Raw genomic sequence first — 21193 nt, 5'->3', positions numbered from 1 at the left:
AAACACATGGAAGGGCAGGCGGGAAGCCCAATCCATATCTCATCTGTTCCTGACAAACCTGTCCCTGACATGCACTTTCTTTCTGAGAGAAGTTACTACTTCGCTCAGAAATGCAGAGATAACAGATAGTTGATACGTTATGTGTTAACAAATAGCTTTCCTGCAATTTCCCCTTTCTTTCAAACCCCTTATGAGCAGCTGCATTATGTCATTCCTAGTGCTGCACTTCTGTGCCAATGCACAGGTTACTATTTTGAAGCACTGATATGTATACTGTTCTTTGTTCATATTGTTATTCCTGTTAGACAAATTACTGGGTAATAGTCCAAGTCAGGTGCCTGGCTGTTGCTTGCTCCATGGGAACTTATGGTTGGAAACTATCTTGAGTGCTATTCAACAGAGGTGGCTGATGAGGTGACCTTACAGCTCAGAGGAGAGTGAGTGCACATGTGCATAAACTGCATGCACATGCATGCATGCATGCGCGTGCATGTGTGTGTGTGTATGTGTGTGTGTGTGTGTGTGCATGTGAAGTAGCATAGTGCGTTGAGAGTTGAAGACACTTTACGCTGCCTCACCTAGCTCTTTGGATCTGATAAGAGCCAATGGATCTGACAGGAGCATTCATGCTATTTGCCTTCACCTATGCTCTACTAGTATATCTGTAAATTTAAAATTTTTTTATTAAAATGTTGCAAGTTTCCAGTAATCTCTCATCCAAAGGAAACCAAACTAGAGTAGCACAGCCTCTGGAACTTTTCACAGCTCAGAGAAATGGGGGGGGATGGGACTGGCAGGGATGTGTTGTCATTGGACCACTCCTGGACCACCTGGACCTGAGCTTCCAGACATGACCAGAGAACGTTCTCCACATTCAGAAGCCTTTCTGAAGCCCACAGAGACCAGGTGCGGGCTGTACAGGCTTCAGAACGCACCCCCCCCCGAAGGTGCATGAGCGTGGGGCCTTGCCAAACTTCTCCTGGAAGCCAGGAGAGGCTCAGCAAAGCCCTGCTTAAATGTAGAATGTTGCTATGTTCTAAGGGTGGGGCACTCCCTTCCAGCTCCTACCTTCACAGAAGCTGGGAGAAGCTCGGCAAGTCCCTCCACTCCAGAACATTCTCCCTGAGGGCATGGAGCTTCTCTGTTCCCTCCTGGTTCCTGTGAAGGGCAGGAGGTCTGGTCTAGAGGGTAGAGCCTCTGTTTGCCTGAAGATAACATCCGCAGGTCGCCAGTTCGAGGCCACTGGCACCGTGAATGGTGAGACCTTGAAGTAGCTGACAAGCCGACTTATTCCACCTGTAAGTGTCTTGGCTGCCCTTCAAGTGAGAGATGAAGGAGCTGCTTGTCAGCCTGTGTGGGAGGAAACTGGAGGCCAGAATGTGATACCAGATCAGCAAAAGATCCATCTGAAATGTTGTGGTTCTTGAAAGATAGAACCTTCTTCAATTGTAAAAAACCCTACAGGGATTTAGAACAGTCTGCCTATGTAAACCGCCTTGAATTAAAGTCTGAGGAGAAATCTGATGACCAAGAAAGGTGGTATATAAATACCTGTATTATTATTATTATATGCACAGAAGCCAAGACAGGGCACTGTGAAGCCCCAGCTCTGCCTGTGTATGGGGACTTCAGAAAGGCTCAAGATGTGGAACTAGGTTCCAGGTGCATTCAGAGACTCTGCGTGACCCTGAAGCGTTATATCTGTGCCTCATCGGCACAGCACGTCATGGCACTTCCCTGGAACCTGCAACAGTGGTATGAGAAGTGGTCTTAAATTTCTTTGGTGAAAAATTGTGAGCTGGTTGGTGTGACTGAACCACAGAAAGTAACAGTAAAACACCTGGAGCAATTCAAGTTATTCCATCAGCAAATGGAGGCTTCATGAGGACCTTAAGGCACATCTAAAAGATACCTCAAAGCCAGCATGAGTAATTTGAAACCCTCCCAAGTGCAGCTGATACAGAGTCAGGAATCTCAGCATGAGGAACTGAGAGCCTTGCCTGTGCAGTCACCATAAGGGGCCAAAGCTGACCCAGACGCCAAGCTGTGACTGAAGAAATCCACAAAGTGAACGAGCAGTTGGTGGGTTTGGACTGTGGGTTCCTGCAGTCAACAGCTGAGTCTAGGAGGCTTTATTTGCCCAGTAACTCTTTTTTTAAAAAAAAAGAGTTTATAGGACCTTTAAAAGAGTGCAGGACAATATCTTCAGACTTGGTTTGTCTTTCTATGCAAGCAAATACCTAAGAACATAAGAACAGCCCTTATAAGAATAAGAAGGCCTTAGGAGTGGACCTCAACAAGTGGGAAACCCTGGCCTCTGAGCGGCCCGCTTGGAGGCAGGCTGTGCAGCATGGCCTTTCCCAGTTTGAAGAGACACTTGGCCAACAGTCTGAGGCTAAGAGGCAAAGAAGGAAGGCCCATAGCCTTCCCAGGAAGACAGACCTGGGACAGACTGCACTTGCTCCCGTTGTGGAAGGGATTGTCACTCCCGAATTGGCCTTTTCAGCCACACTAGACGATGTTCCAAAACCACCTTTCAGAGCGCGATACCATAGTCTCTCGAGACTGAAGGTTGCCAACATATAAGAACAGCCCCATTGGATCAGGCCATAGGCCCATCTAGTCCAGCTTCCTGTATCTCACAATGGCCCACCAAATGCCCCAGGGAGCACACCAGATAACAAGAGACTGGTGCTCCCCCTTGCATCTGGCATTCTGACATAGCCCATTTCTAAAATCAGGAGGTTGCACATACACATCATGGCTTGTACCCCGTAATGGATTTTTCCTCCAGAAACTTGTCCATTCCCCTTTTAAAGGCATCCAGGCCAGATGCCGTCACCACTTCCTGTGGCAAGGAGTTCCACAGACCAACCACGTGCTGAGTAAAGAAATATTTTCTTTTGTCTGTCCTAACGCTCCCAACACTCAATTTTAGTGGATGTCCCCTGGTTTGGGTGTTATATGAGAGCGTAAAGAGCATCTCTATCCACTTTATCCTTCCCATGCATAATTTTGTATGTCTCAATCATGTCCCCCATCAGGCGTCTCCTTTCTAGGCTGAAGAGGCCCAAATGCCGTAGCCTTTCCTCATAAGGAAGGTGCCCCAGCCCAGTAATCATCTTAGTCGCTCTCTTTTGCACCTTTTCCATTTCCACTATGTCCTTTTTGAGATGTGCCTGATCTTCTTTGCTCCCATGGACAAGAAGCACATGACAAACAGTTCTGGAACAAAAGGGGACAGAAAGGGACACCCTGAAAGATAAGATTAAAAGAGGGACTTTGTCCATCTGATGTTTTTCTGTTGATGTTGAAGGTGTTCTGAATTGCCTCAATAAAGAGTGCGCAACTGAGTTGCTTCAAGGGTACAGTGACGGGCGGTTAATGACTTAGCAGTTTGACTGGAGATGAGTAAGGTAGGAAGGGCTGGGATTGGGTAACAGTGTGTCTACATTTCCTGCCACATTTTTGTGTAAAACTACTGACCTCAACCACGGGTGTCACACTGAGCATGTTACGGTTAAATAAAACTGCAGCCTGGGAGACAAGAGAAAACTGAGAGGCAAGGGTCTGGATTTGCTTCTGAAATTGCAGCTCAAGTGAAATTCAGAGAAAATCTCCTCTTTATGTGCAACACTGGAAGACTATTGAGGGACACCAAGAGGTTGCAATTGAAGCTAGCGACATTTCTCAAGGGGGGAGGTGGAGGCAAGTGGGTATATCTTGAATAGCCCTGTGGTGGTGACTCGTCTCCTGAAGTGAAATTCAAGGAAAATTTGGAAGTTCTTCCACAGGTGAAACATTTTCAGTATTTTGAAGGAAGCCGAAATAGCTTCCTTAAGGTTAAAAAAATATCTCTGTTGAGTTTTGTACTTCTCTGGCTAGTAATGCATCTTGTGGGGCAAGGAAGAGTAGGAGTGATGAACTCCCAGAGAAGAAAGATGGTAGGAATATGCAGAATGCACTATGATAATTTATTATTTCTAATCTAATTAAGTCAGTATATTTTATTTTAAAAAGGGTTGAGATGGTGCTAGGGAGGGAATGTGTCACCAGGAGGAAAGGGAGAACTTGTAAATTCTGACCTGTAAGCATTACTCAGACCCATAAGCATCATCCTGTTCTCTCATCACAAAGACTAGATTCTACTCTCAAGTGCTGAATTCATAACTTGATCATAAGGGGTGAATTCCTGCTTGATCAGGCCAAAGGCCTATGTAGTCTGCCATCTTGTTTCCCACAGTGGCCAACCAGATGCTGTCAAGAAGTCCACAAGCAAGGCAGGAAGGCAGTAGCCCTCCTCTGCTGCTATCCTCACAAAAAATCATTCAGTGATATACAATTTCTAGCCAGAGATATTCCTTCCAGTCTTCATATAGCCTGGTTTGTGCAGTTGTGGGCTGTCTCTCATTGAGACTGGATGACCATCTGTTAGGGATGTTATAACTGCCTGTGCTGGGCAGGGCGCTGGACTACATGAACTCCAAGGTTCATTCCAACTCTAGTAATCTGTGAATCTGAAACAGAGATGCCTGCGTTGGCTCGGTCATGTTGTGAGAATGGATGATGGCCGGATCCCAAAGGATCTCCTCTATGGAGAACTCGTGCAAGGAAAGCACCCTACAGGTAGACCACAGCTGCGATACAAGGACATCTGCAAGAGAGATCTGAAGGCCTTAGGAGTGGACCTCAACAGGTGGGAAACCCTGGCCTCTGAGCGGCCCGCTTGGAGGCAGGCTGTGCAGCATGGCCTTTCCCAGTTTGAAGAGACACTTGGCCAACAGACTGAGGCAAAGAGGCAAAGAAGGAAGGCCCATAGCCAGGGAGACAGACCAGGGACAGACTGCACTTGCTCCCGGTGTGGAAGGGACTGTCACTCCCGAATCGGCCTTTTCAGCCACACTAGACGCTGTTCCAGAACCACCTTTCAGAGCGCAATACCATAGTCTTTTGAGACTGAAGGTTGCCAACAACATGAATCTGTGAATTATAACTAAGGTGCTCTTGTTTTCTCTCTTTTCATCACAAACTATAGAGTCCTCTTATTTGCTTCCCCCTCTCCAAGAATAATTGTACTACTGTGTCTATGATATGATGATGTTCTGAAAGCATTTTAAATAAGTTGCAATACCATGACTTTTGAACAGACAAATGATGCAATGCAGATAATTGATTTCTCAAAGCTGCATTGCAGTTTCTACATTTTCACCCTGAATTATTGGACCCTGCCATCTTTCTATTTTTCTTCCTTTTGTTCCTCTCAGGGAGATACATACATTGTCATGTCATTGTGGGACCCACTTCCCCATGGCCACTTCCCACACTATTGTGGTCATGTCTAGATGTACAAAACATGTGACCAATGGTGTGGTTCCTTTCCATGTGAACATTTCTGGTCAACAGGGAGGGCAACATGCACTTGGGAAGACTGTCCCTCCTGCAGCCAGCCTGTCTTAGGACACATGTGCTTCCTCTCAAGTGCAACTGATGGTCTGATTTCATGCAAAAGCTCAATGAACATGTATACTTTAGAGGACACAGAAGGGTGCATGTTGCCCTAAAGCACAAGAGAATCAACTGCAAAACTACATGAATATGGGGGCCCAGAGAGCTCTTCTATAGTTTGTGATGTTCATTCAAAAATACTTATAAATTTGTTCTCTTTTGAGGCTTTTGATATTCTCCACTTCATTTGAGGCTATTAATATTCTCCACTCTCAAACTGTAGACTGTGAGGTGTAAGCTCTTCAGGACAGGAACTTGCTGCAAATCACCATGTACATTGATGGTACTTGATCTGTTTATAATAGATATTGCCAGTTTAATCATTTGTGCTGCCTACATGCACAAAACAGTGTCTCAGACACCACCCTGATTATTGCCTTGCATGTATAGGTTTTGCATTTGCTATAAACACAGTACTGAGAGACAGCTCATGGCAGTGGTGTCACTAGGGTTTGTGTTACCTGGTATGGGAGGCCAGCATATCATCCCTATGATAGATCTCCTCCCATGCAATGGGCGGGGCAATACCCTGGAGAGTGGGTGTGGTGATGTACCATTGCCCTGCCCCCACTGGTTTTTGGCTATAACTTTTGACAGAATAGAGATATTTCAATGTGGGTTATTTCATTGCATTCTGCATGAAATTACACATTGATTGATATATAACATGGTATTATTTGAAAATTCCAAGATTTTAAAAAATTTGGCCAGTAGTGGTGTCATGCCCCTGTGCTCATCACCCAGTGAAGGCCACATTCATTATACACACACACACACACACACACACACACACACAAACACACAGACAGACAGACAGACAGATAGATATAGATAGATAGATAGATAGATAGATAGATAGATAGATAGATAGATAGATAGATAGATAGATAGATGCGCAAGTATGCCTATCTGTGATAGCCCCCATAAAACATGGCATAGTGTTTTCCGAATGCAAACCAACTCTATTTTAAGACTTCCTGGACATAATGTGATCATTTAAAAGGGTACTTGTGACATCATTGGAACTTCACTGGTGCTCTTAACCATTCAAGAGTGTTTACATAGACAGAGCATCACAACAGTGGTTGCCAGGTTTAATATCCAATGAGGTGCATTAGAGTACAAGACCAAAAGTATCCAGATACCAGTGAGGTAAGGAAATAGCACTACTCATCTTAAAGCACCAGTGATTAGTGTAGTGTAGTGTAGTGTAGTGGACATGGTGTCAACTGTGAACAGGGGACTCTTGAGTTAAAAATCTCTGTTCAGCCGTAAAACTCAATGGTTGTTCTTTACCAAAGAACACTCTCTCCCAATCTAACCTACTTCAAGGATACTACTAGTTTACTTACTGAAAGGATAAAGTAGGATACTTGAAGGAAAGGAAGGACAGAAATGTAATTATCGAAAATGTCTTCCTGTCTAAAATGATCCCTGGCCCTATACTTACCATGTGACAAAAAAGTTAGCATTCAGACCTGCTTTTCACATAGAGTTTCATGTGCAGGTGCTTTCACACAACTGCCACATGAAAACTGGTGATGTGGCCCCTTGCATTAGTACATGTTACATGCAACCTGGGGCAAGCACTGCCACTGCTTCATTGATTCTACCCAGTTTTAGCCTGGAATCACACATTACATGTAATACTAGACTGCCATCAAAAACAGCCTCCTGTATCAAGTCCTCTCCTTCTTCTATGTTAACAGTTAAGATCATTTAACCAGCACTGTAACATCACACATTATGAATTTTTCCACCTTCACTCCACATCGTTGGCTATTGCTAGCTGGGCAGGGAAACTTGCAACACAATGTTATGAGGGAAAGTGGTTCTAACATTAGATGAGTGAGGGGAGATAATTCAACACAGGGATATTATTTTTGGTAGCACCCCTGTGTCATGTGTGTAACGTCACACATAGTTTTCAAGTCACAGGTGGCCACGTGTGATGCAGTTTCAGTTTTTGTTAAGTGTGTTTGAATTATTTTTAATTTGGATCGCCTTAATGATGATATTATTTATTTTAAAATATTTCTACTCCCACCTTTCAAAAATTCAAGACAATTTACAATCCAACAGTATTCATGCTTTTCTCCTGTTGGGGTGTTTTTTGTTTTGTTTTGTTTTGTTTTTTGGGTGACTCTTTTCTGCAATAAGGAGTAAATTTCATAACTATAACATGGTAGCTACAACAATTTGGTTACACCCAGTAGCTCTGTGAATCAGTGTCCAGACACAGTGCAACTTTCCTATTGTAGGTCACCCAGGGATACAGAACAAAACAAGACATGAGAATTAATCATATCTTTCCCTGGGAAAGGGGGAGCAGACAGACTTGGATATGTGTGCAGTTCTGAGAGTAATGATGATTGGCGGTTGGGGGGAGAATTAAGCAGTTCTGTCCCACTTTCCATTCTAACTCTCAGCTTCCCCAAGAGTGTATTTGGTTAAAGAAAGTTGTACACAAATGCATGTGGTCTGACCTACATTTAGTGTTCTCTCTGTTGATCAATATCTCTGTTAAGATTGTGTTAAACAGCAACTTTTTCTATTATGTATACAATTATCCCCTTTTCTATAACATTACTCTGTAGGGCCTCTTTCATTTGTGTTTGGCTTTCATACTAAGCTAGCTGTTTTTTAAAAAAACACACCAAAACACTGCCAAATGACTTGTCTGGGTGTTGACTGTACCTGATTGAGACCAAGATGTGTAGCAGGGATCCCAGTATCTAGAACATGCATCTGTTCAATCTCCATATGCCGGTAGAGCTGCTGTAGCTGCGGTGGCTGTACACTTTGGAGTTCTGCAAAGTGATTGTCCCCAAAGTTCTCAAAATCAGTGTGCAGGGGATGTGGGTGATATTCCCAGTAGTGCTCTGATGGACATAAAAGCAGTTCACCTGCTGATAGAGAAGAATGAAAGTCAGCATTTTCTACTTGCACAATGCTAAAAAGATCTGCTTGGGTCAGTTTCATTCCACACTGAATTTCCAAACTGGATTGTAATATTTGGGGCAGAATTAAGGTTTCTGAGAATCTCAGTTTTTCTTATGGAAAAAAAAATGTAGACTTCTAGTTCAGTGGCAGGCAGTCATAAATAATAGCTCCATATGCAGCCATGCCACTGCTGTAGAACTCATTTTCTTGTAGGACACCTGCATGTCAGCTAACTTGCTGTGGGAGTGGCATACTATCTTGAAATAACATAGTGACTTCTAACTGTCACCACACCACGAACTATTGAAACATGCCACATACCACATGATCTCAACCAGCTGGACGAACACCTGTCTAAGCAGGATGGTGTGGTATCACACCATCATTGGCCGGCCAGCCAGCCCGCCCTCAGGGTGTAGCCTATAAATGCTAAGACTCATAAAGGTTTCATTTGTACAGCAGCCACAAGGCCATTTTATTGACAAAAAAAAAAAAGTTAATGCACAATGCTTGGCACTCCTGATGCTAATGCTGACACAGCTCTCCTGCATTTGGAAGTTACAAGAAAATTGTCACTGATGGCAGGTTTTTATCTGTGGAATTACCTGTAACTTCCTCTGATTAGATGCATCAGTTCCATTTCAAAACACATTATTTTACCAGAGCATTATGAAGGACATGATCTATGGTCTTGTCTGAGAGATACCAAATAGCCAGTTCTGACTCTGGAACAGTGGGGCAAACTAGACTTGATGTGGAAAACTAGACTAGACTTGAGGTGGAAAACTGTAAATACACTTACAATATTTTATTTTTATTTTTGGTTGAAAGCAGCTGTAGGGACACACCCAGTTTTGACTGGGGCTACAGCATGGAGAGGTCAAACTTTTGCCCCTACATGGGGGCCCCAATCCAAATCATCCCTCCTTGCGCTGCTACTAGCAATGGGGAGTAGAAATATAGAGCACAATCTGCATCATGACTGTGGCAGGTAGGAATTAATTCCTCTCCCTCATGACCTCCACACTTCTTCAACTCAATTCCCATTGCCTTTTTCCCATCCAGGGAGTGGGAGGAGGAGTGAGTGAGTGAGTGGATGGAGGGGGCACTCCCTGCTAAGTTGCTGTCTGATGCTACTTCCTCAGTGGCCTCATGGATAGGCTAACCCGGGGCATTTCAAACAGGTGTCGCGACGCCCCAGCGTGTGGGCCCTGGCCCCCTTAAGGGGCGGGGGCAGCCTAGAGGCAGGGAGGAGGCAGTGGCACGATTCCCAGGATTGTGCCCTGAAGCCTCCCAGAGGCGCGGAGAGCCCGGTGCGACCTGCAGCAGGGCTCCCCGCAGCAGTGAAAGGAGATGCGCTCTGCATCCATTTTCACTGCTGCGGGGAGCCCTGCTGCAGGTCACACCGGGCTCCCTGCACCCCCGGGAGACTGCAGGCGCTTGGGTACGTGTGCCCAAGGCCCTGCAGCCCCCCTGAGCGGCACAATCCTGGGGATCGCGCCACTGCCTTCCCCCGCCCCTGCTGCCTCCCCCCTCCCGCCCACGCAAGAACTTAGTGGCTCTCAAACTCTCCCAGAGGCTCTCTGCCTGTCCCAAGGCAGAACTCTCCCAGAGAGTTTGAGAACCACTGGGCTAACCCAATCATGTCTAACTGGCCATACATCAGAGTTAGGAATTACTTCAATACTCCGCTGCTGTGTTGATGCCAGAATTTCAAGTTCGACTTTCGTATTAGTGGACTATGACTGTTCTGTCTACTATCCAGGATAACCTTCCCCCCAGACATACAACATACCAAAATTAAATGAATGACATGCATACACTGTATTTATTTTCTCACTGTACTTCATGAATAGCACCACCAAATTACATTTTGAATGGGCAACGTCTTTTAAAATGTTATCATTTGAAATGAAAACTGTCATTCAAAAAATACCTGTCAAGAGAAGTTGAAAGAGTTGAGAGACAGCTATCTCTGTGGGCAGAATTATGAGCTGTCTGTCTGTTAAGGCAATCAGATGACTGCCTGATCATCATGATCTACCAAGCTTGCACGGTTTCCCTCAACCCACAGTCTCAACAGACGGATGTGGTATGCATATTGATCCTGAGCTCTGGCATGGCTCAGCAGAAACATTAGGGCGCAATCCTCACCCCTTATGTCAGTTCTTTCCAGCACTGGCATAGCGGTGCCAATGGGACATGTGCTGCATCCTGCAGTTGGGTGTCACTCATGGAGGTCTCCTCAAAGTAAGGGAATATTTGTTCCCTTACCTCAGAGCTGCATTGCCCTTATGTCAGTGCTGGAAAGCACTGACATAAGGGGTTAGGATTGCGCCCTCAGTGTTATAATTACATATAATTATGACTATATAGTACTTACATGCCAATATATATTACATATATTCCAAAGATATTCACAGCCAATGATAAATTATAGCTGTATTCAATCTTATATGTGTTATGTTTAAACAATACCAGATCACTGATCCTACTAGCCAATATTGTTTATTCTGATGGCCAGTAGCTCTTCCAAGGCAGAAAAAGTCTCTTTTAGTCTGCTGTTTCAAATTCTGCAATTGGAAATGTAAGGAAATTGATCCAGGGAGTTTGTGCATGCAATGCATGTGCTCCAGCACTAACCCTTGGTCTTTATTTTCCTGTACATTCTCAATCATATTCAAGTTTTTAATGGGTTGCTGTTCTCAGGCTGGCCCATCCATGAAGCCAGTGGAAGTGCTTGCCTCAGGCAGAACATTCGTGGGGAGTGCTTATCTCTCTGTCCACCTACTTGCCTCTACTGCTCCTCCTTCTCCTTCCACTGCCTGGATTAGAAAAGGAAGAAAGGAAGAGGAAATATGGAAGAGAGGAGAATTGAACATTGGAACATTGTTCCAATGAACATTGGAAAGGGTTAGGAGAGGAGGCTGGCACATCATTGGGTAAGGGGGAAAGCATTTGGCATGCTGCCTCGGGTGGTCTTGGGCTGGTCTTCCTTTTCTCCTTCTTCCAGCTCTAAGGACGGTATGGGAAAGAGTGAAAGCTTTTTGACTAAAGGGAATATCAGTAAGAGGTGGGTGGCTTTTAATGCTGGAGTCATTCTGAGAGCTGTCATGAGAAGTGAAAGAGGATGTGAGAGAACTCTGTGTTGTAGAGACATGGTGAATGTTTGTCTTTTATGTAGTGAAAGGTTAAAGGAAGGACAAAGCTCACTTCTCTCTCTTCACTCAAAGAAGTGACATTCATCCGTTGGGATACAGAACCAAGTCATGCTCCAAAAGACCTTTTTTTTTTTTTTTAACCCAGTTCTACTTCACAGGAAATCATTCCATATATATGAGAAAGCTTCACAATGTTCACAATAGCAGACACCCACTTTTCCCCCTTATATTTCTGCCTAGACGTCATTAGAATTTGCAGAAATCACTTTGACAAAACAGTCTGAAATCAAAATGTGAATTTTGTCATATTTGATCCCACTATCCTATGAGCCAGTGTAGCCCCCCTCTTCCTTCTCTGTGTGACTGGTGCATGTTGGTTGTCACTGTTTCTTTTTGTTACCATACACAATTTCATAGAAATGATGAGGACACTAGCGAAGAGATTTGGTTCTTGTGGAGAAGCTGAATGATAAGGGCAGTAGGAAAGGAAGATTGAGATGAACCCAAATGAGGGGGAACGCTTCTCTCTCTCCTCTCTTTTTAGAGATGTCTAGTTCTTCTACATACACTGCAGCCTCAAAATAATTTGTTTTTCCATTCAAACCGAATGATCACAGTACCCATAGGCTGTAGCCTAGCGGTGTCTTGGAGTCACAAGAGCAAAAGGACAGAAACGTCACTTGAGCCAGCGCAATTCCAGACATAGGCTAACAGCCCAATCCTATTCTGGGTTGGCCTGTAGCATGCAACCATACTGGCACAGCTTCAGCTGCATGCTATGGGCCAGTTGGGGACCAGCCAGAAATGGAGAAGCCAATAAAAACGTTTTTATTTATCTACCCTGCTGTTCTATGCTCCTATTCAGACCCACGTCAGCTCTTTGGCGGGTGTAAATCCGAGTGGGACCAAAGGGGAGAGATTAGCCTGGAATGGGAGCACATAATATCAGTGCTGCTACTGATATCCACCTTCAACACGCCCCCAGCTGTACATGCCCCAGTATATTTGTTAGGCTTCAAGATGCCACAATACTTTTCTCTGTGTTTAGTGCAACAGAGCTGCACGGGTTACTCTTCTGTAAACAGGGTTGGCCTAGCCATGAGGCTGACTGATGCAGCTACTTTGAGCATCAAGTTGGAAGGGAGTAGTGAACTGAGAAATGCCCCTTCTGGCTTGGCACCCACTCAGCTGTTTTAACTTGCACACCAGCCTTCTTCATGCTTGCTGAGAGTAAGAAGAGGATTGGGGCAGCGGCAATGCCACCTCTTCCTCTAGCTGTCCCATTGCTGCAAGCAGTTGTGGCAGAGAAGCTGGAGAGGCAGAAAGATGCCGCAATGGCATAGCTATGGGGGAGCGGCACAGTAAGTACTGCAGGTGCTGCAAAGCACTGTGTAAATGACCCTCTCACCAGCCATTGGAGCCAATGTGCCTGCGCATTGCCATTGCTGCCCAGAATGGCTCCAATGGCTAGTGGGAGGGGCTGCTTAGACAGTGCATCATAGCACTTTCATAGTCCCTGTTGCACCACTGAAACGCAGCAAGGGATCCTATTCTGTTTGCTTGCTTCCACATGTGAACAGAACAAGGTCATTCAGCTTTCTTCTCCTTCTTGCCCGCCCAGTAAGAAGGCCAAGTGCGCAAGAAGAAGAAGAAGGATTCCCCCATGACTTCTTTTCATCTTGAGGGCCTGTGTCTATCATTGCTGCTTCCACTTGCTTGCTGTTTGCTCAGACCTGTGCAAAGGAACAGGATGGGTGGAGCATGCTGAGTACTCCCAGCATGTTCCACCCATCCTGTTTGTTTCTACCAAGCTGGTGGGAGCAGGTAGGAGGAGGCAGCAATGGACAGAGGACCTGGAGATATGAGGAAGGAGGCATGGGAGGGTCTTTGGATCACTGTGTTCCACCCCACCACACTCTCCTCTCCTTGGCCACCCAAGCAGCTGGGCTGCTGAGGAAGAATGCAACGAAAAGGAGTTAGCAAGGCAGACTGCATGCACAAGAGGGGTGCATTTTTTTTCCAATCAGGGTGCAGTCTGGGAGAAGTGGTGGATTTTGGATCTATTGGGGCAGCACCTTTCTGTACTGTATGTTCTGATCTTCGTTTTATTCCTCCTGGAATCAGATGCTTTCTGCTGTAGGTGTGTGAATAACCGAGTGATCTCTTCTCTACAAAGAATTAGTGCTCAGCCTGCAATGTGTCAGCCTGATCCTCCGAATATGCTTTAGCTGCCATTGCATAATCGTTTGTGCACAAGCAATTGTGCTAATGCAGCAGAAGTCTAACTTTGCTCCAGTTGCCTTCTTCAGAATAGGTGGAGATACAGTGCCTAACGCTGCAATCCTATACACACTTGCCTGGGAGTAAATCTAACTGAACACAATTAAATTCAAGTAGGTCAATGCACAGGATCTACTTCAGAGTAGATATGCATAGGCTTAAGCTGTAAAAGACTTAGAGTCCCATTTAAGGCATGTCTACTCAGAAGGAAGTTCCATTATATTCAATGAGACTTGCTTTCAGGTAAGTGTGGATAGGATTGCAGCCTAAGCTGTGAATCTCAGCTCTGCCATGAATTTTCACTAGGCCTTAGGCCAGGGGTGTCAAACTCATGTCATACAGAGGGCTGAAAAGCATTCATGATGCCTGCCGAGGGCCGGAGGTGATGTCATTACACAGGAAGTGATGTCATTAAACAGGTCAAAACCAGAAATGAACACTCTGTTCTCATGTAGGAACTCATTAGCTGCTAATGACAGGTGAGAAAATACACAAATCTTGATCATATTTCAAGACATGGGAGAGCCCAATTATCATGAGCCCATTACCACCTTTTCAGCAGTTTCACCTCAGCATTGCTCAGCAGCTGAGAGCCTGAGGGCCAGATAAAAAGCTTCCGCAGGTCGCATCCGGCCCCCGGCCCCTGGGCCTTATGTTTGACACCCCTGCCTTAGGCAGATCTCTCCCCCTCAGCTTCAACTTTTCAACTAAAAAGTCTGAGGCTGAAATTTTGTACACACTTTCCTGGGAGTAAACAGAAAGGACGTACTTCTGAGTAAAACACATGGGATTATGCCGTAACTCTCCTTACAGCATTGTCGTAAGGAGAGTAGTATTAGTAGTAGTACACGTTGAACATCCCTTATCCGAAGTGCTTGGGACCATAAGCATTTTGGATATGGAATTTTTCTGTATTTTGGAATATTTGCATATACATAATGAGAGATCTTGGGGATGGGGCCATGTCTAAACACAAAATTCATTTACGTTTCATTTACCCCTTATACACATAACCTGAAGGTAATTTTATACAGTATTTTAAATAATTTTTTGTACGAAACAAAGTTTTTGCATGAAAAACAAAGTTTGTGTTTTTATTTCTTTAGCAAATAAATATAAAAAGTCAAGTTAAACGCTAAAAAAAGTTCCATATTTTGGATTATTCTGTATTTCAGAATTCTGGAAAAGGGATGCCCAGCCTATAGTAGTATATTAGTTTTACCACTGTTCCTGGCTTTTAGGATGCTTCATAAAGTGATTTCACCCTACACTGGTGAAAGAGTTCGTCATTGTTGATTTTATTGCTTGCAACCCACAGCCCACATTTATTCAGTTTTGTTTGGAAATGTTTATGAAAAAGTTGTCTAATTTATTAGTTTTATTCATTTGTTTGTTAATTCATCTCTCTGTCAACTTTCACATTTTAGCTTTATTTTCATATTGATATTATTTCACTTCTTTCCTCAATTGTCTCAATCAGTGGTTCTCACACATTTGGCACCAGGGCCCACTTTTTAGAATGAGAATCTGTCAGAACCCAACAGAAGTGATGTCATGACTGGAAGTGACATCATCAAGCAGGAAGATCTTTAACAATCCTAGGCTGCAATCCTACTCACGCTTACCTAGGTGTAAGTTCCATTTACTATCATTGTTAAGAGAATATACATAGTAGCTTGTTAAAAGTACAGGTCTGTAACATTTCCCCAAATGCAGCATCAAGTTTAATATATTAAAAATAAAATATTGAAATGAATGGGGACCCTTCTGAACTTGGCTCGCAACCCACATAGTGGGTCCTGACCCACGGTTAGAGAAACACAGGTCTAAATTATGAGGTCGGAGCATGCTGAATTTCATAGCAAGAGATTGATAATTTATTACTGCTTCTTAATATATTTGAATTAATGATATATTAATTAATAATCTATTAATTAATTTTGATTTCATTGTGTCAGGTGCACCAAATTTTCTGTGATCCTAGGCAGCAGATGCCTCAGGCTATGCCACTGATAAGGTACTCTTAACAGTGTTCAGTTTATCCACTAGTATGGCATGGATATTAATTGGTTTTATATTAGCTGCTTATTTGTAGTTATATATATATTGTTTTCAGCTATTTTAAATTACATTTTTTATATGTTGTACACTGCTTTGAGCTTGGGATAAAGCGAGATTTAAATATTTTAAATTTAAAAAAGATAAATACAGGGGGCCCTTGGTATCTGTGGGTTCAGTAACTGCAGATTTGAATATCTGCGGGCTCAGTACCTTTGGGGTAGACCACCTGTTGTCCTCTGAATGTGACCAGAGCTCATGACTGGAGGGATTTTCGAGGGCCAGAGAGGCTACACAGTCTCCCTAACCCTCAGAAGGCCTTCTAAGGGCCAAAAAGCACGATACCAAGGACTGCCTTGTAAATAAAATTCCTGAACCCAAGAGCCCTGTGTTCATAAGAATATAAAGCATTCTGTTAAAAATACAGAAAATGCATCCACAATTGTGGGGCCAGTCACCACATTGCAATACCATGGAGTTATTCACCAGTGAAAGGCTATGTTAGCAGCATTCCCATGCGCAACCACCACATGTCCTCTGGCATTTTGTCTTTGGGGGTGATTAAGCATTCAGAGCATTAAGTCTGAAACACCAGCCAAACCAGAGAATGTGTGCGTAAGGCAGAGGTTTCCAATCTGTGTCTCACAATGCCATGCAACGTCGTGAGGAACCCCCTGGGGTGTCACAAGAAGACCGCCACTGAGCAGTGAGACTGTGGCATGAGCCTACAAATAGTGATAAGGAGCTCAGTAGGCAGAGCTGCTGTGCACAAAAGCCACATGCTCAGAAAAGCCCTCCTGCTTTCCCTGGTCTTCTTACTACTATTTTTAGGTTACTTATTGGCCTCACAACCCAGAAGTGAGTGGCTGATGACATCATCATGTGATGCAAAATGTGTCATTGCCATTCATTTCTGGGTTCCAGAGCTGGAGAGGGTTGTTGTTGATCAGGTGAGTTTGGGAACCGCTTGCCTAAGATAAAACAGCATCAGCAAGAAAGACCAGAAACTGAGCACCAGGCAGTCCCTTCCACTAGCATCATCTTACAAGGCTTCAGAAAGCCAATTTGCATTTAAATTGCAAAAGTACAAGGCTTTTAAAAAAAAGGAGTAGCTGTAATGCAATCCTAACCCCTGAAGCGAGGCAGCATCTTGGCTGCAACATTCCTAATCTCTTTGAAGTTGTACATATACATAATGTCTACACCAGTGGTTCTCACCCATTTTAGCCCGGGACCCACTTCTGAGAATGAAAATCTGTCTGGGGCCCACCAGAAGTGATGTCATAGCCAGAAATGACATCATCAAAAGGAAGTGACTTCACTGTGATGTCAGAGCCAGAAGTGATGTCATCAAGCAGGAAGTTCTTGCCTAGAAACTCAAACTGTAAATGACAAGAGACAGTATTCCAGCTCAGAAGCTTCTTCCAATTCTCCCTGCCCTCGCTACCATTCCTATCAAGCAAAAAATAAAACAACATCTGGAACAAAATATTTGTGTATTTATTTACTACTGTTTTTATTTCTGTCTTTATTTACAAAATCTCAAGCTACTTCTTGTATTGTGATTGAAACTAACAAACACTGATGTGGCTATTGATACTGTGCTCAGCACTAGGCAGAAACAAGTGCACCCTACTCATGCACCTCAATACAAGAAGTAGCTTGAGCTTTTGTAAATAAAGGAAATAAAAACAGTAGTATCCCCCTCAGAAGGAAGATAAACAGGGACACTTCCCCTCATCTCCCCCAAGCCTAAGCACGTCTACTCAGAATTGACTCCCATTATTGGCAATGGGGCTTACTCCCAGGTAAGAGTAGACAGAATTGCAGCCTAAGAGAGAAGTAAGAAGAGGGGAAGGGTGCACGTCAGAGAAGTGGCTGGGGGAGCAGCACTCTCCCTGGGTGCTTCCCCCCCACATGGCAGGCTTGCCCTCCCTCCTCCCCCACCTCCTGGGTGCTCTCTTGGCAGCCAGGCAACCAGGGATCCCCCCTCACCCCAGCAAAGACATAAAGAGAGGACGTGCTAGTCAGGGCAGGAAAGGATCGCGGCTTCCAGGTGATGTCAGAGAGGGAGAGAGGTTGTGATGTGGAGGACGAGAACGGCAGTGGGGTGGTGGTGACGGCGATGCTGCTTTCAAAGCAGGCTCACAAGAGAGGAGATCACGCGGGTCTGCCTCTACTCACCCAAGCCCTGTGTTCAGGTTTCCGCTTACACTCTCCAACCCAGTCCAGCTGCGGGGGGGGGGGGGGAGCTGCTCTGTCTTGCAACCCTGAGGCAGCCCATCCCATCAAGGCAGCCAAGCTGACAAAGGTTGGAGGGGAGAAGCCTGGCTGGCTCATCCATGTTTCTCCTGGTCCTTCTTTGCCTGCAATCCAAGCCTGCACTCCGCGATTGGCCCCCCTGAGGGAAGCCTCCAAGTGCAGAGGGAGGTCCAGCTGGAAGGCAGCAGCACGCTTTCTGGGGAAAAGTGGCACGCTGCTTTCTTTGCACATGTGCAAGCCGCTCTTATTATGTCTCAATGCCGGGAAGTTTAAAATGGCGATGCCCAGGCTTTGCCCACTTCTAAAATGGCATCACCTAGGTCTTTTGCCATCTTCCAAGATGGCTGCCACCAGCTTCTCGCGACCCACCAGAAATCGGGTCATGACCCACCAAGTGGGTCCCAACCCACAGTTTGAGAACCACTGGTCTACACATTTCTACTTAAGCCATTTCTGCCCAATGTTGCATATATGCAACAGGTATTGGCAACCTTCAGTCTCGAAAGACTACGGTATCGCGCTCTGAAAGGTGGTTCTGACACAGCGTCTAGTGTGGCTGAAAGGCCGATTCGGGAGTGACAATCCCTTCCACACTGGGAGCAAGTGCAGTCTGTCCCTGGTCTGTCTCCCTGGCTATGGGCCTTCTTTCTTTGCCTCTTTGCCTCAGACTGCTGGCAAAGGGATCAAATGTGTACACCTGTGGGCTGGGCAGAAATGGGTTAATTCTTTCTCCCCTGACTCTCTAAAATATACTTGCCAAACTGTAGTTCTTACCAGCTTCAAATGGAGATTGTTTTGTTTCGGGGAGGGAGTTTTGCTTTTAAGGAGTCTGTTGCTATTTGTTGGTTTTGTATTATTTGGTTTATATTGTAATTTTATTGTTTTGATTTTTGTTAATAAGTCACCTTTGGCACCTTTCTTTTGGGACGAGGGAAAAGAAGGGGAAAAAGTTTCAAATAAAAAAAATATAAAATGAATGCAGTCTTATTGTTGATGAAACCTGTTGTGTCTTGTGGAGCAAACGCTGTAAGGGAGCAAACTGAGTCAATGTTCTGGCAGCACAAACCGTCAGCTCCTGCTCTGGACTTTGTATTCTGTAAGTTTCCATGTACCAGAGAGCCTTTCAGCAGAAATGTCCCATGATGCTGACTGACTCATATCAACTGTTGCCCAATGTGACCGCTTTAGCCACAGCTGCAGGAGGAAAAAGAAATTCCTCCCTTCCCTTCCAGTTAAAACCTCCAGTCTGGCCTCAGTCTGACTAGAACAATGCCTTGTCCTAGTCCCATCCTTCACATCAAAATATTGTGTTGTGGAAACTGTAAAAAATAATGTGAGACTCTGTCGTGCTTAATCAGAAAGCATGTATTTATTACAAAACTCTCTGGAAGGTCTATGGAAAAATCTTAGACTGATGGAACCAAAATAAGCAAGCAGCTTGTCTCTCAGCCTAGTTTCCTGCTTTAGTCCATGAGATGAGGCTGCTGCAACCTGAAACTACCTACCATTGACACACCTGGAGGGTCAGGGGGACAAATGCCCCAGAGCGCCATGCCTGTGGCCTTCCTGCTGCCATGTCACCGTCCACCCTCCGGAATCTTTCTTAGGGCCGGGGAGGCCTCACACTGCATCCTCAAGCCCTCCGAAAGCCTTCTGAGGCTTCCAGGTAAACATCACTTCCGGTTTTCATTGGAAAACCGGAAGTGATGTTTAACTGAAGGCCTCAGTAGGCTTCTGGAGGGCTAGAGAATGCTGCTTGAGGCTCCGAATGCCACTGATAAGTGGGGGACAGCAGTCTCCTGGGGGGATGGCATTCTGTGATCCTACCCCCGGGTGGCACATGGGCCAGGATCACAATTGCTACCTACTGCCTGAAAGCCATGTTTCTATTTAATGAATCCAGATGCTGCAACATGGCTTGAACTCAGGACTGCCACAAAGCATTACGGCTAAAATTAAACAGTAAAAGACAACAGACATTATTCCTCTTCTACAAAAGGAAGGAATGCACAATAAACCCATTTTTCTGGTGTTCCCAGATACTTTATTTTTCACTTACCACCATGACTGTCTGCATCACTGTTGAGATACTGGTAACTATCATGGGACTGTCTGTAAAGCTCTGATTCATAGGGTACCAGATCTTCAGAGGGCTGCAGAAAGATGAGGAATGGTTAGCAATGAGGACTCCAAGCCCAATGTTTCACACTTTGTCAGTTAAGAGGAACAGGACTGGGGATACCAGAAAAACGCAGTTATTTATATCTGCAGAAACAGTGCGCTTCAGTGAATGAAGAGGAAAGTCTTCAAAATCCCTTGTTTCAGGGAAATATGTTTTTAAAAATCAGTCGGCAAAGTAGGGAGATTTTGCTCATGAACATAGTGAGAAATTAGAATAGGAAAGAGCCCCAGCCACAGCGTACCAGTAGCAGTTAGGGATCCAGTACAAGAGCGGTTTTTCTTTGTAGGGTTAAGCCACATTGCAGAAATATAATAGGGAAGCAGAAGTCAACCAAACTATGGTGACATTAAATGTGCTGTCTAGATATAGGTTTATTTTAAAAACAGCAGGTCCACAGAATCTCAGTCCAGATCATGACCACTATGTGAAGCTGGAGGGTGTTTCACCTTTTACTTGTACACCATTTTCCTACCAAAAATTGCCCCCAAAGCAATGTATTCCCAAAGGTGGAGAGCCAGGGGTGGTGTAGTGGTTTGGGAGGCAATTTAGATCTGGAGGATCCAGGTTCAAATCCCCCCTTCAGCCATGAAGCTTCCTGGGTGACCTTGGGCCAGTCACATTCTCTCTGCCTCACCTACCTCACAGGGTTGTGGTGAGAACAAAAGGAAGAGAGCAACTGTGTACATCACCCTGAGAGAGGCCAGACCCAGGCTGCAGATGCCCCTCTGAAGGACTAAAAATGTGAAAAATAAATAAATAAGGTGCCATTGCAGAAATGACACTTTCAGAGGTAAAAAATCTA

General features: G+C 44.7%; 1 protein-coding gene across 2 annotated transcripts in view; it reads right to left on the bottom strand.

The window, feature by feature from the left end:
* Positions 1-21193, bottom strand: part of SPI1 (Spi-1 proto-oncogene) — a 44746-nt gene that overhangs the window by 3442 nt on the left and 20111 nt on the right. Inside the window, exons 2-3 of one of the 2 annotated variants that reach the window (XM_066633554.1) lie at positions 20269-20362; positions 8203-8414 (exon numbers count right to left, since the gene is read on the bottom strand). In XM_066633554.1, the coding sequence (XP_066489651.1) occupies positions 8203-8414; positions 20269-20362 (306 nt within the window). The remainder of the gene's footprint in view (positions 1-8202; positions 8415-20268; positions 20363-21193) is intronic. The other variant, XM_066633561.1, reaches the window with a different exon arrangement.

The sequence above is a fragment of the Tiliqua scincoides genome, chromosome 1 (assembly GCF_035046505.1).
Source record: "Tiliqua scincoides isolate rTilSci1 chromosome 1, rTilSci1.hap2, whole genome shotgun sequence".
NCBI lineage: Eukaryota > Metazoa > Chordata > Lepidosauria > Squamata > Scincidae > Tiliqua > Tiliqua scincoides.
Note: the sequence above shows the minus strand (reverse complement) of the source record. Positions and strands in the feature narration are given on the sequence as shown.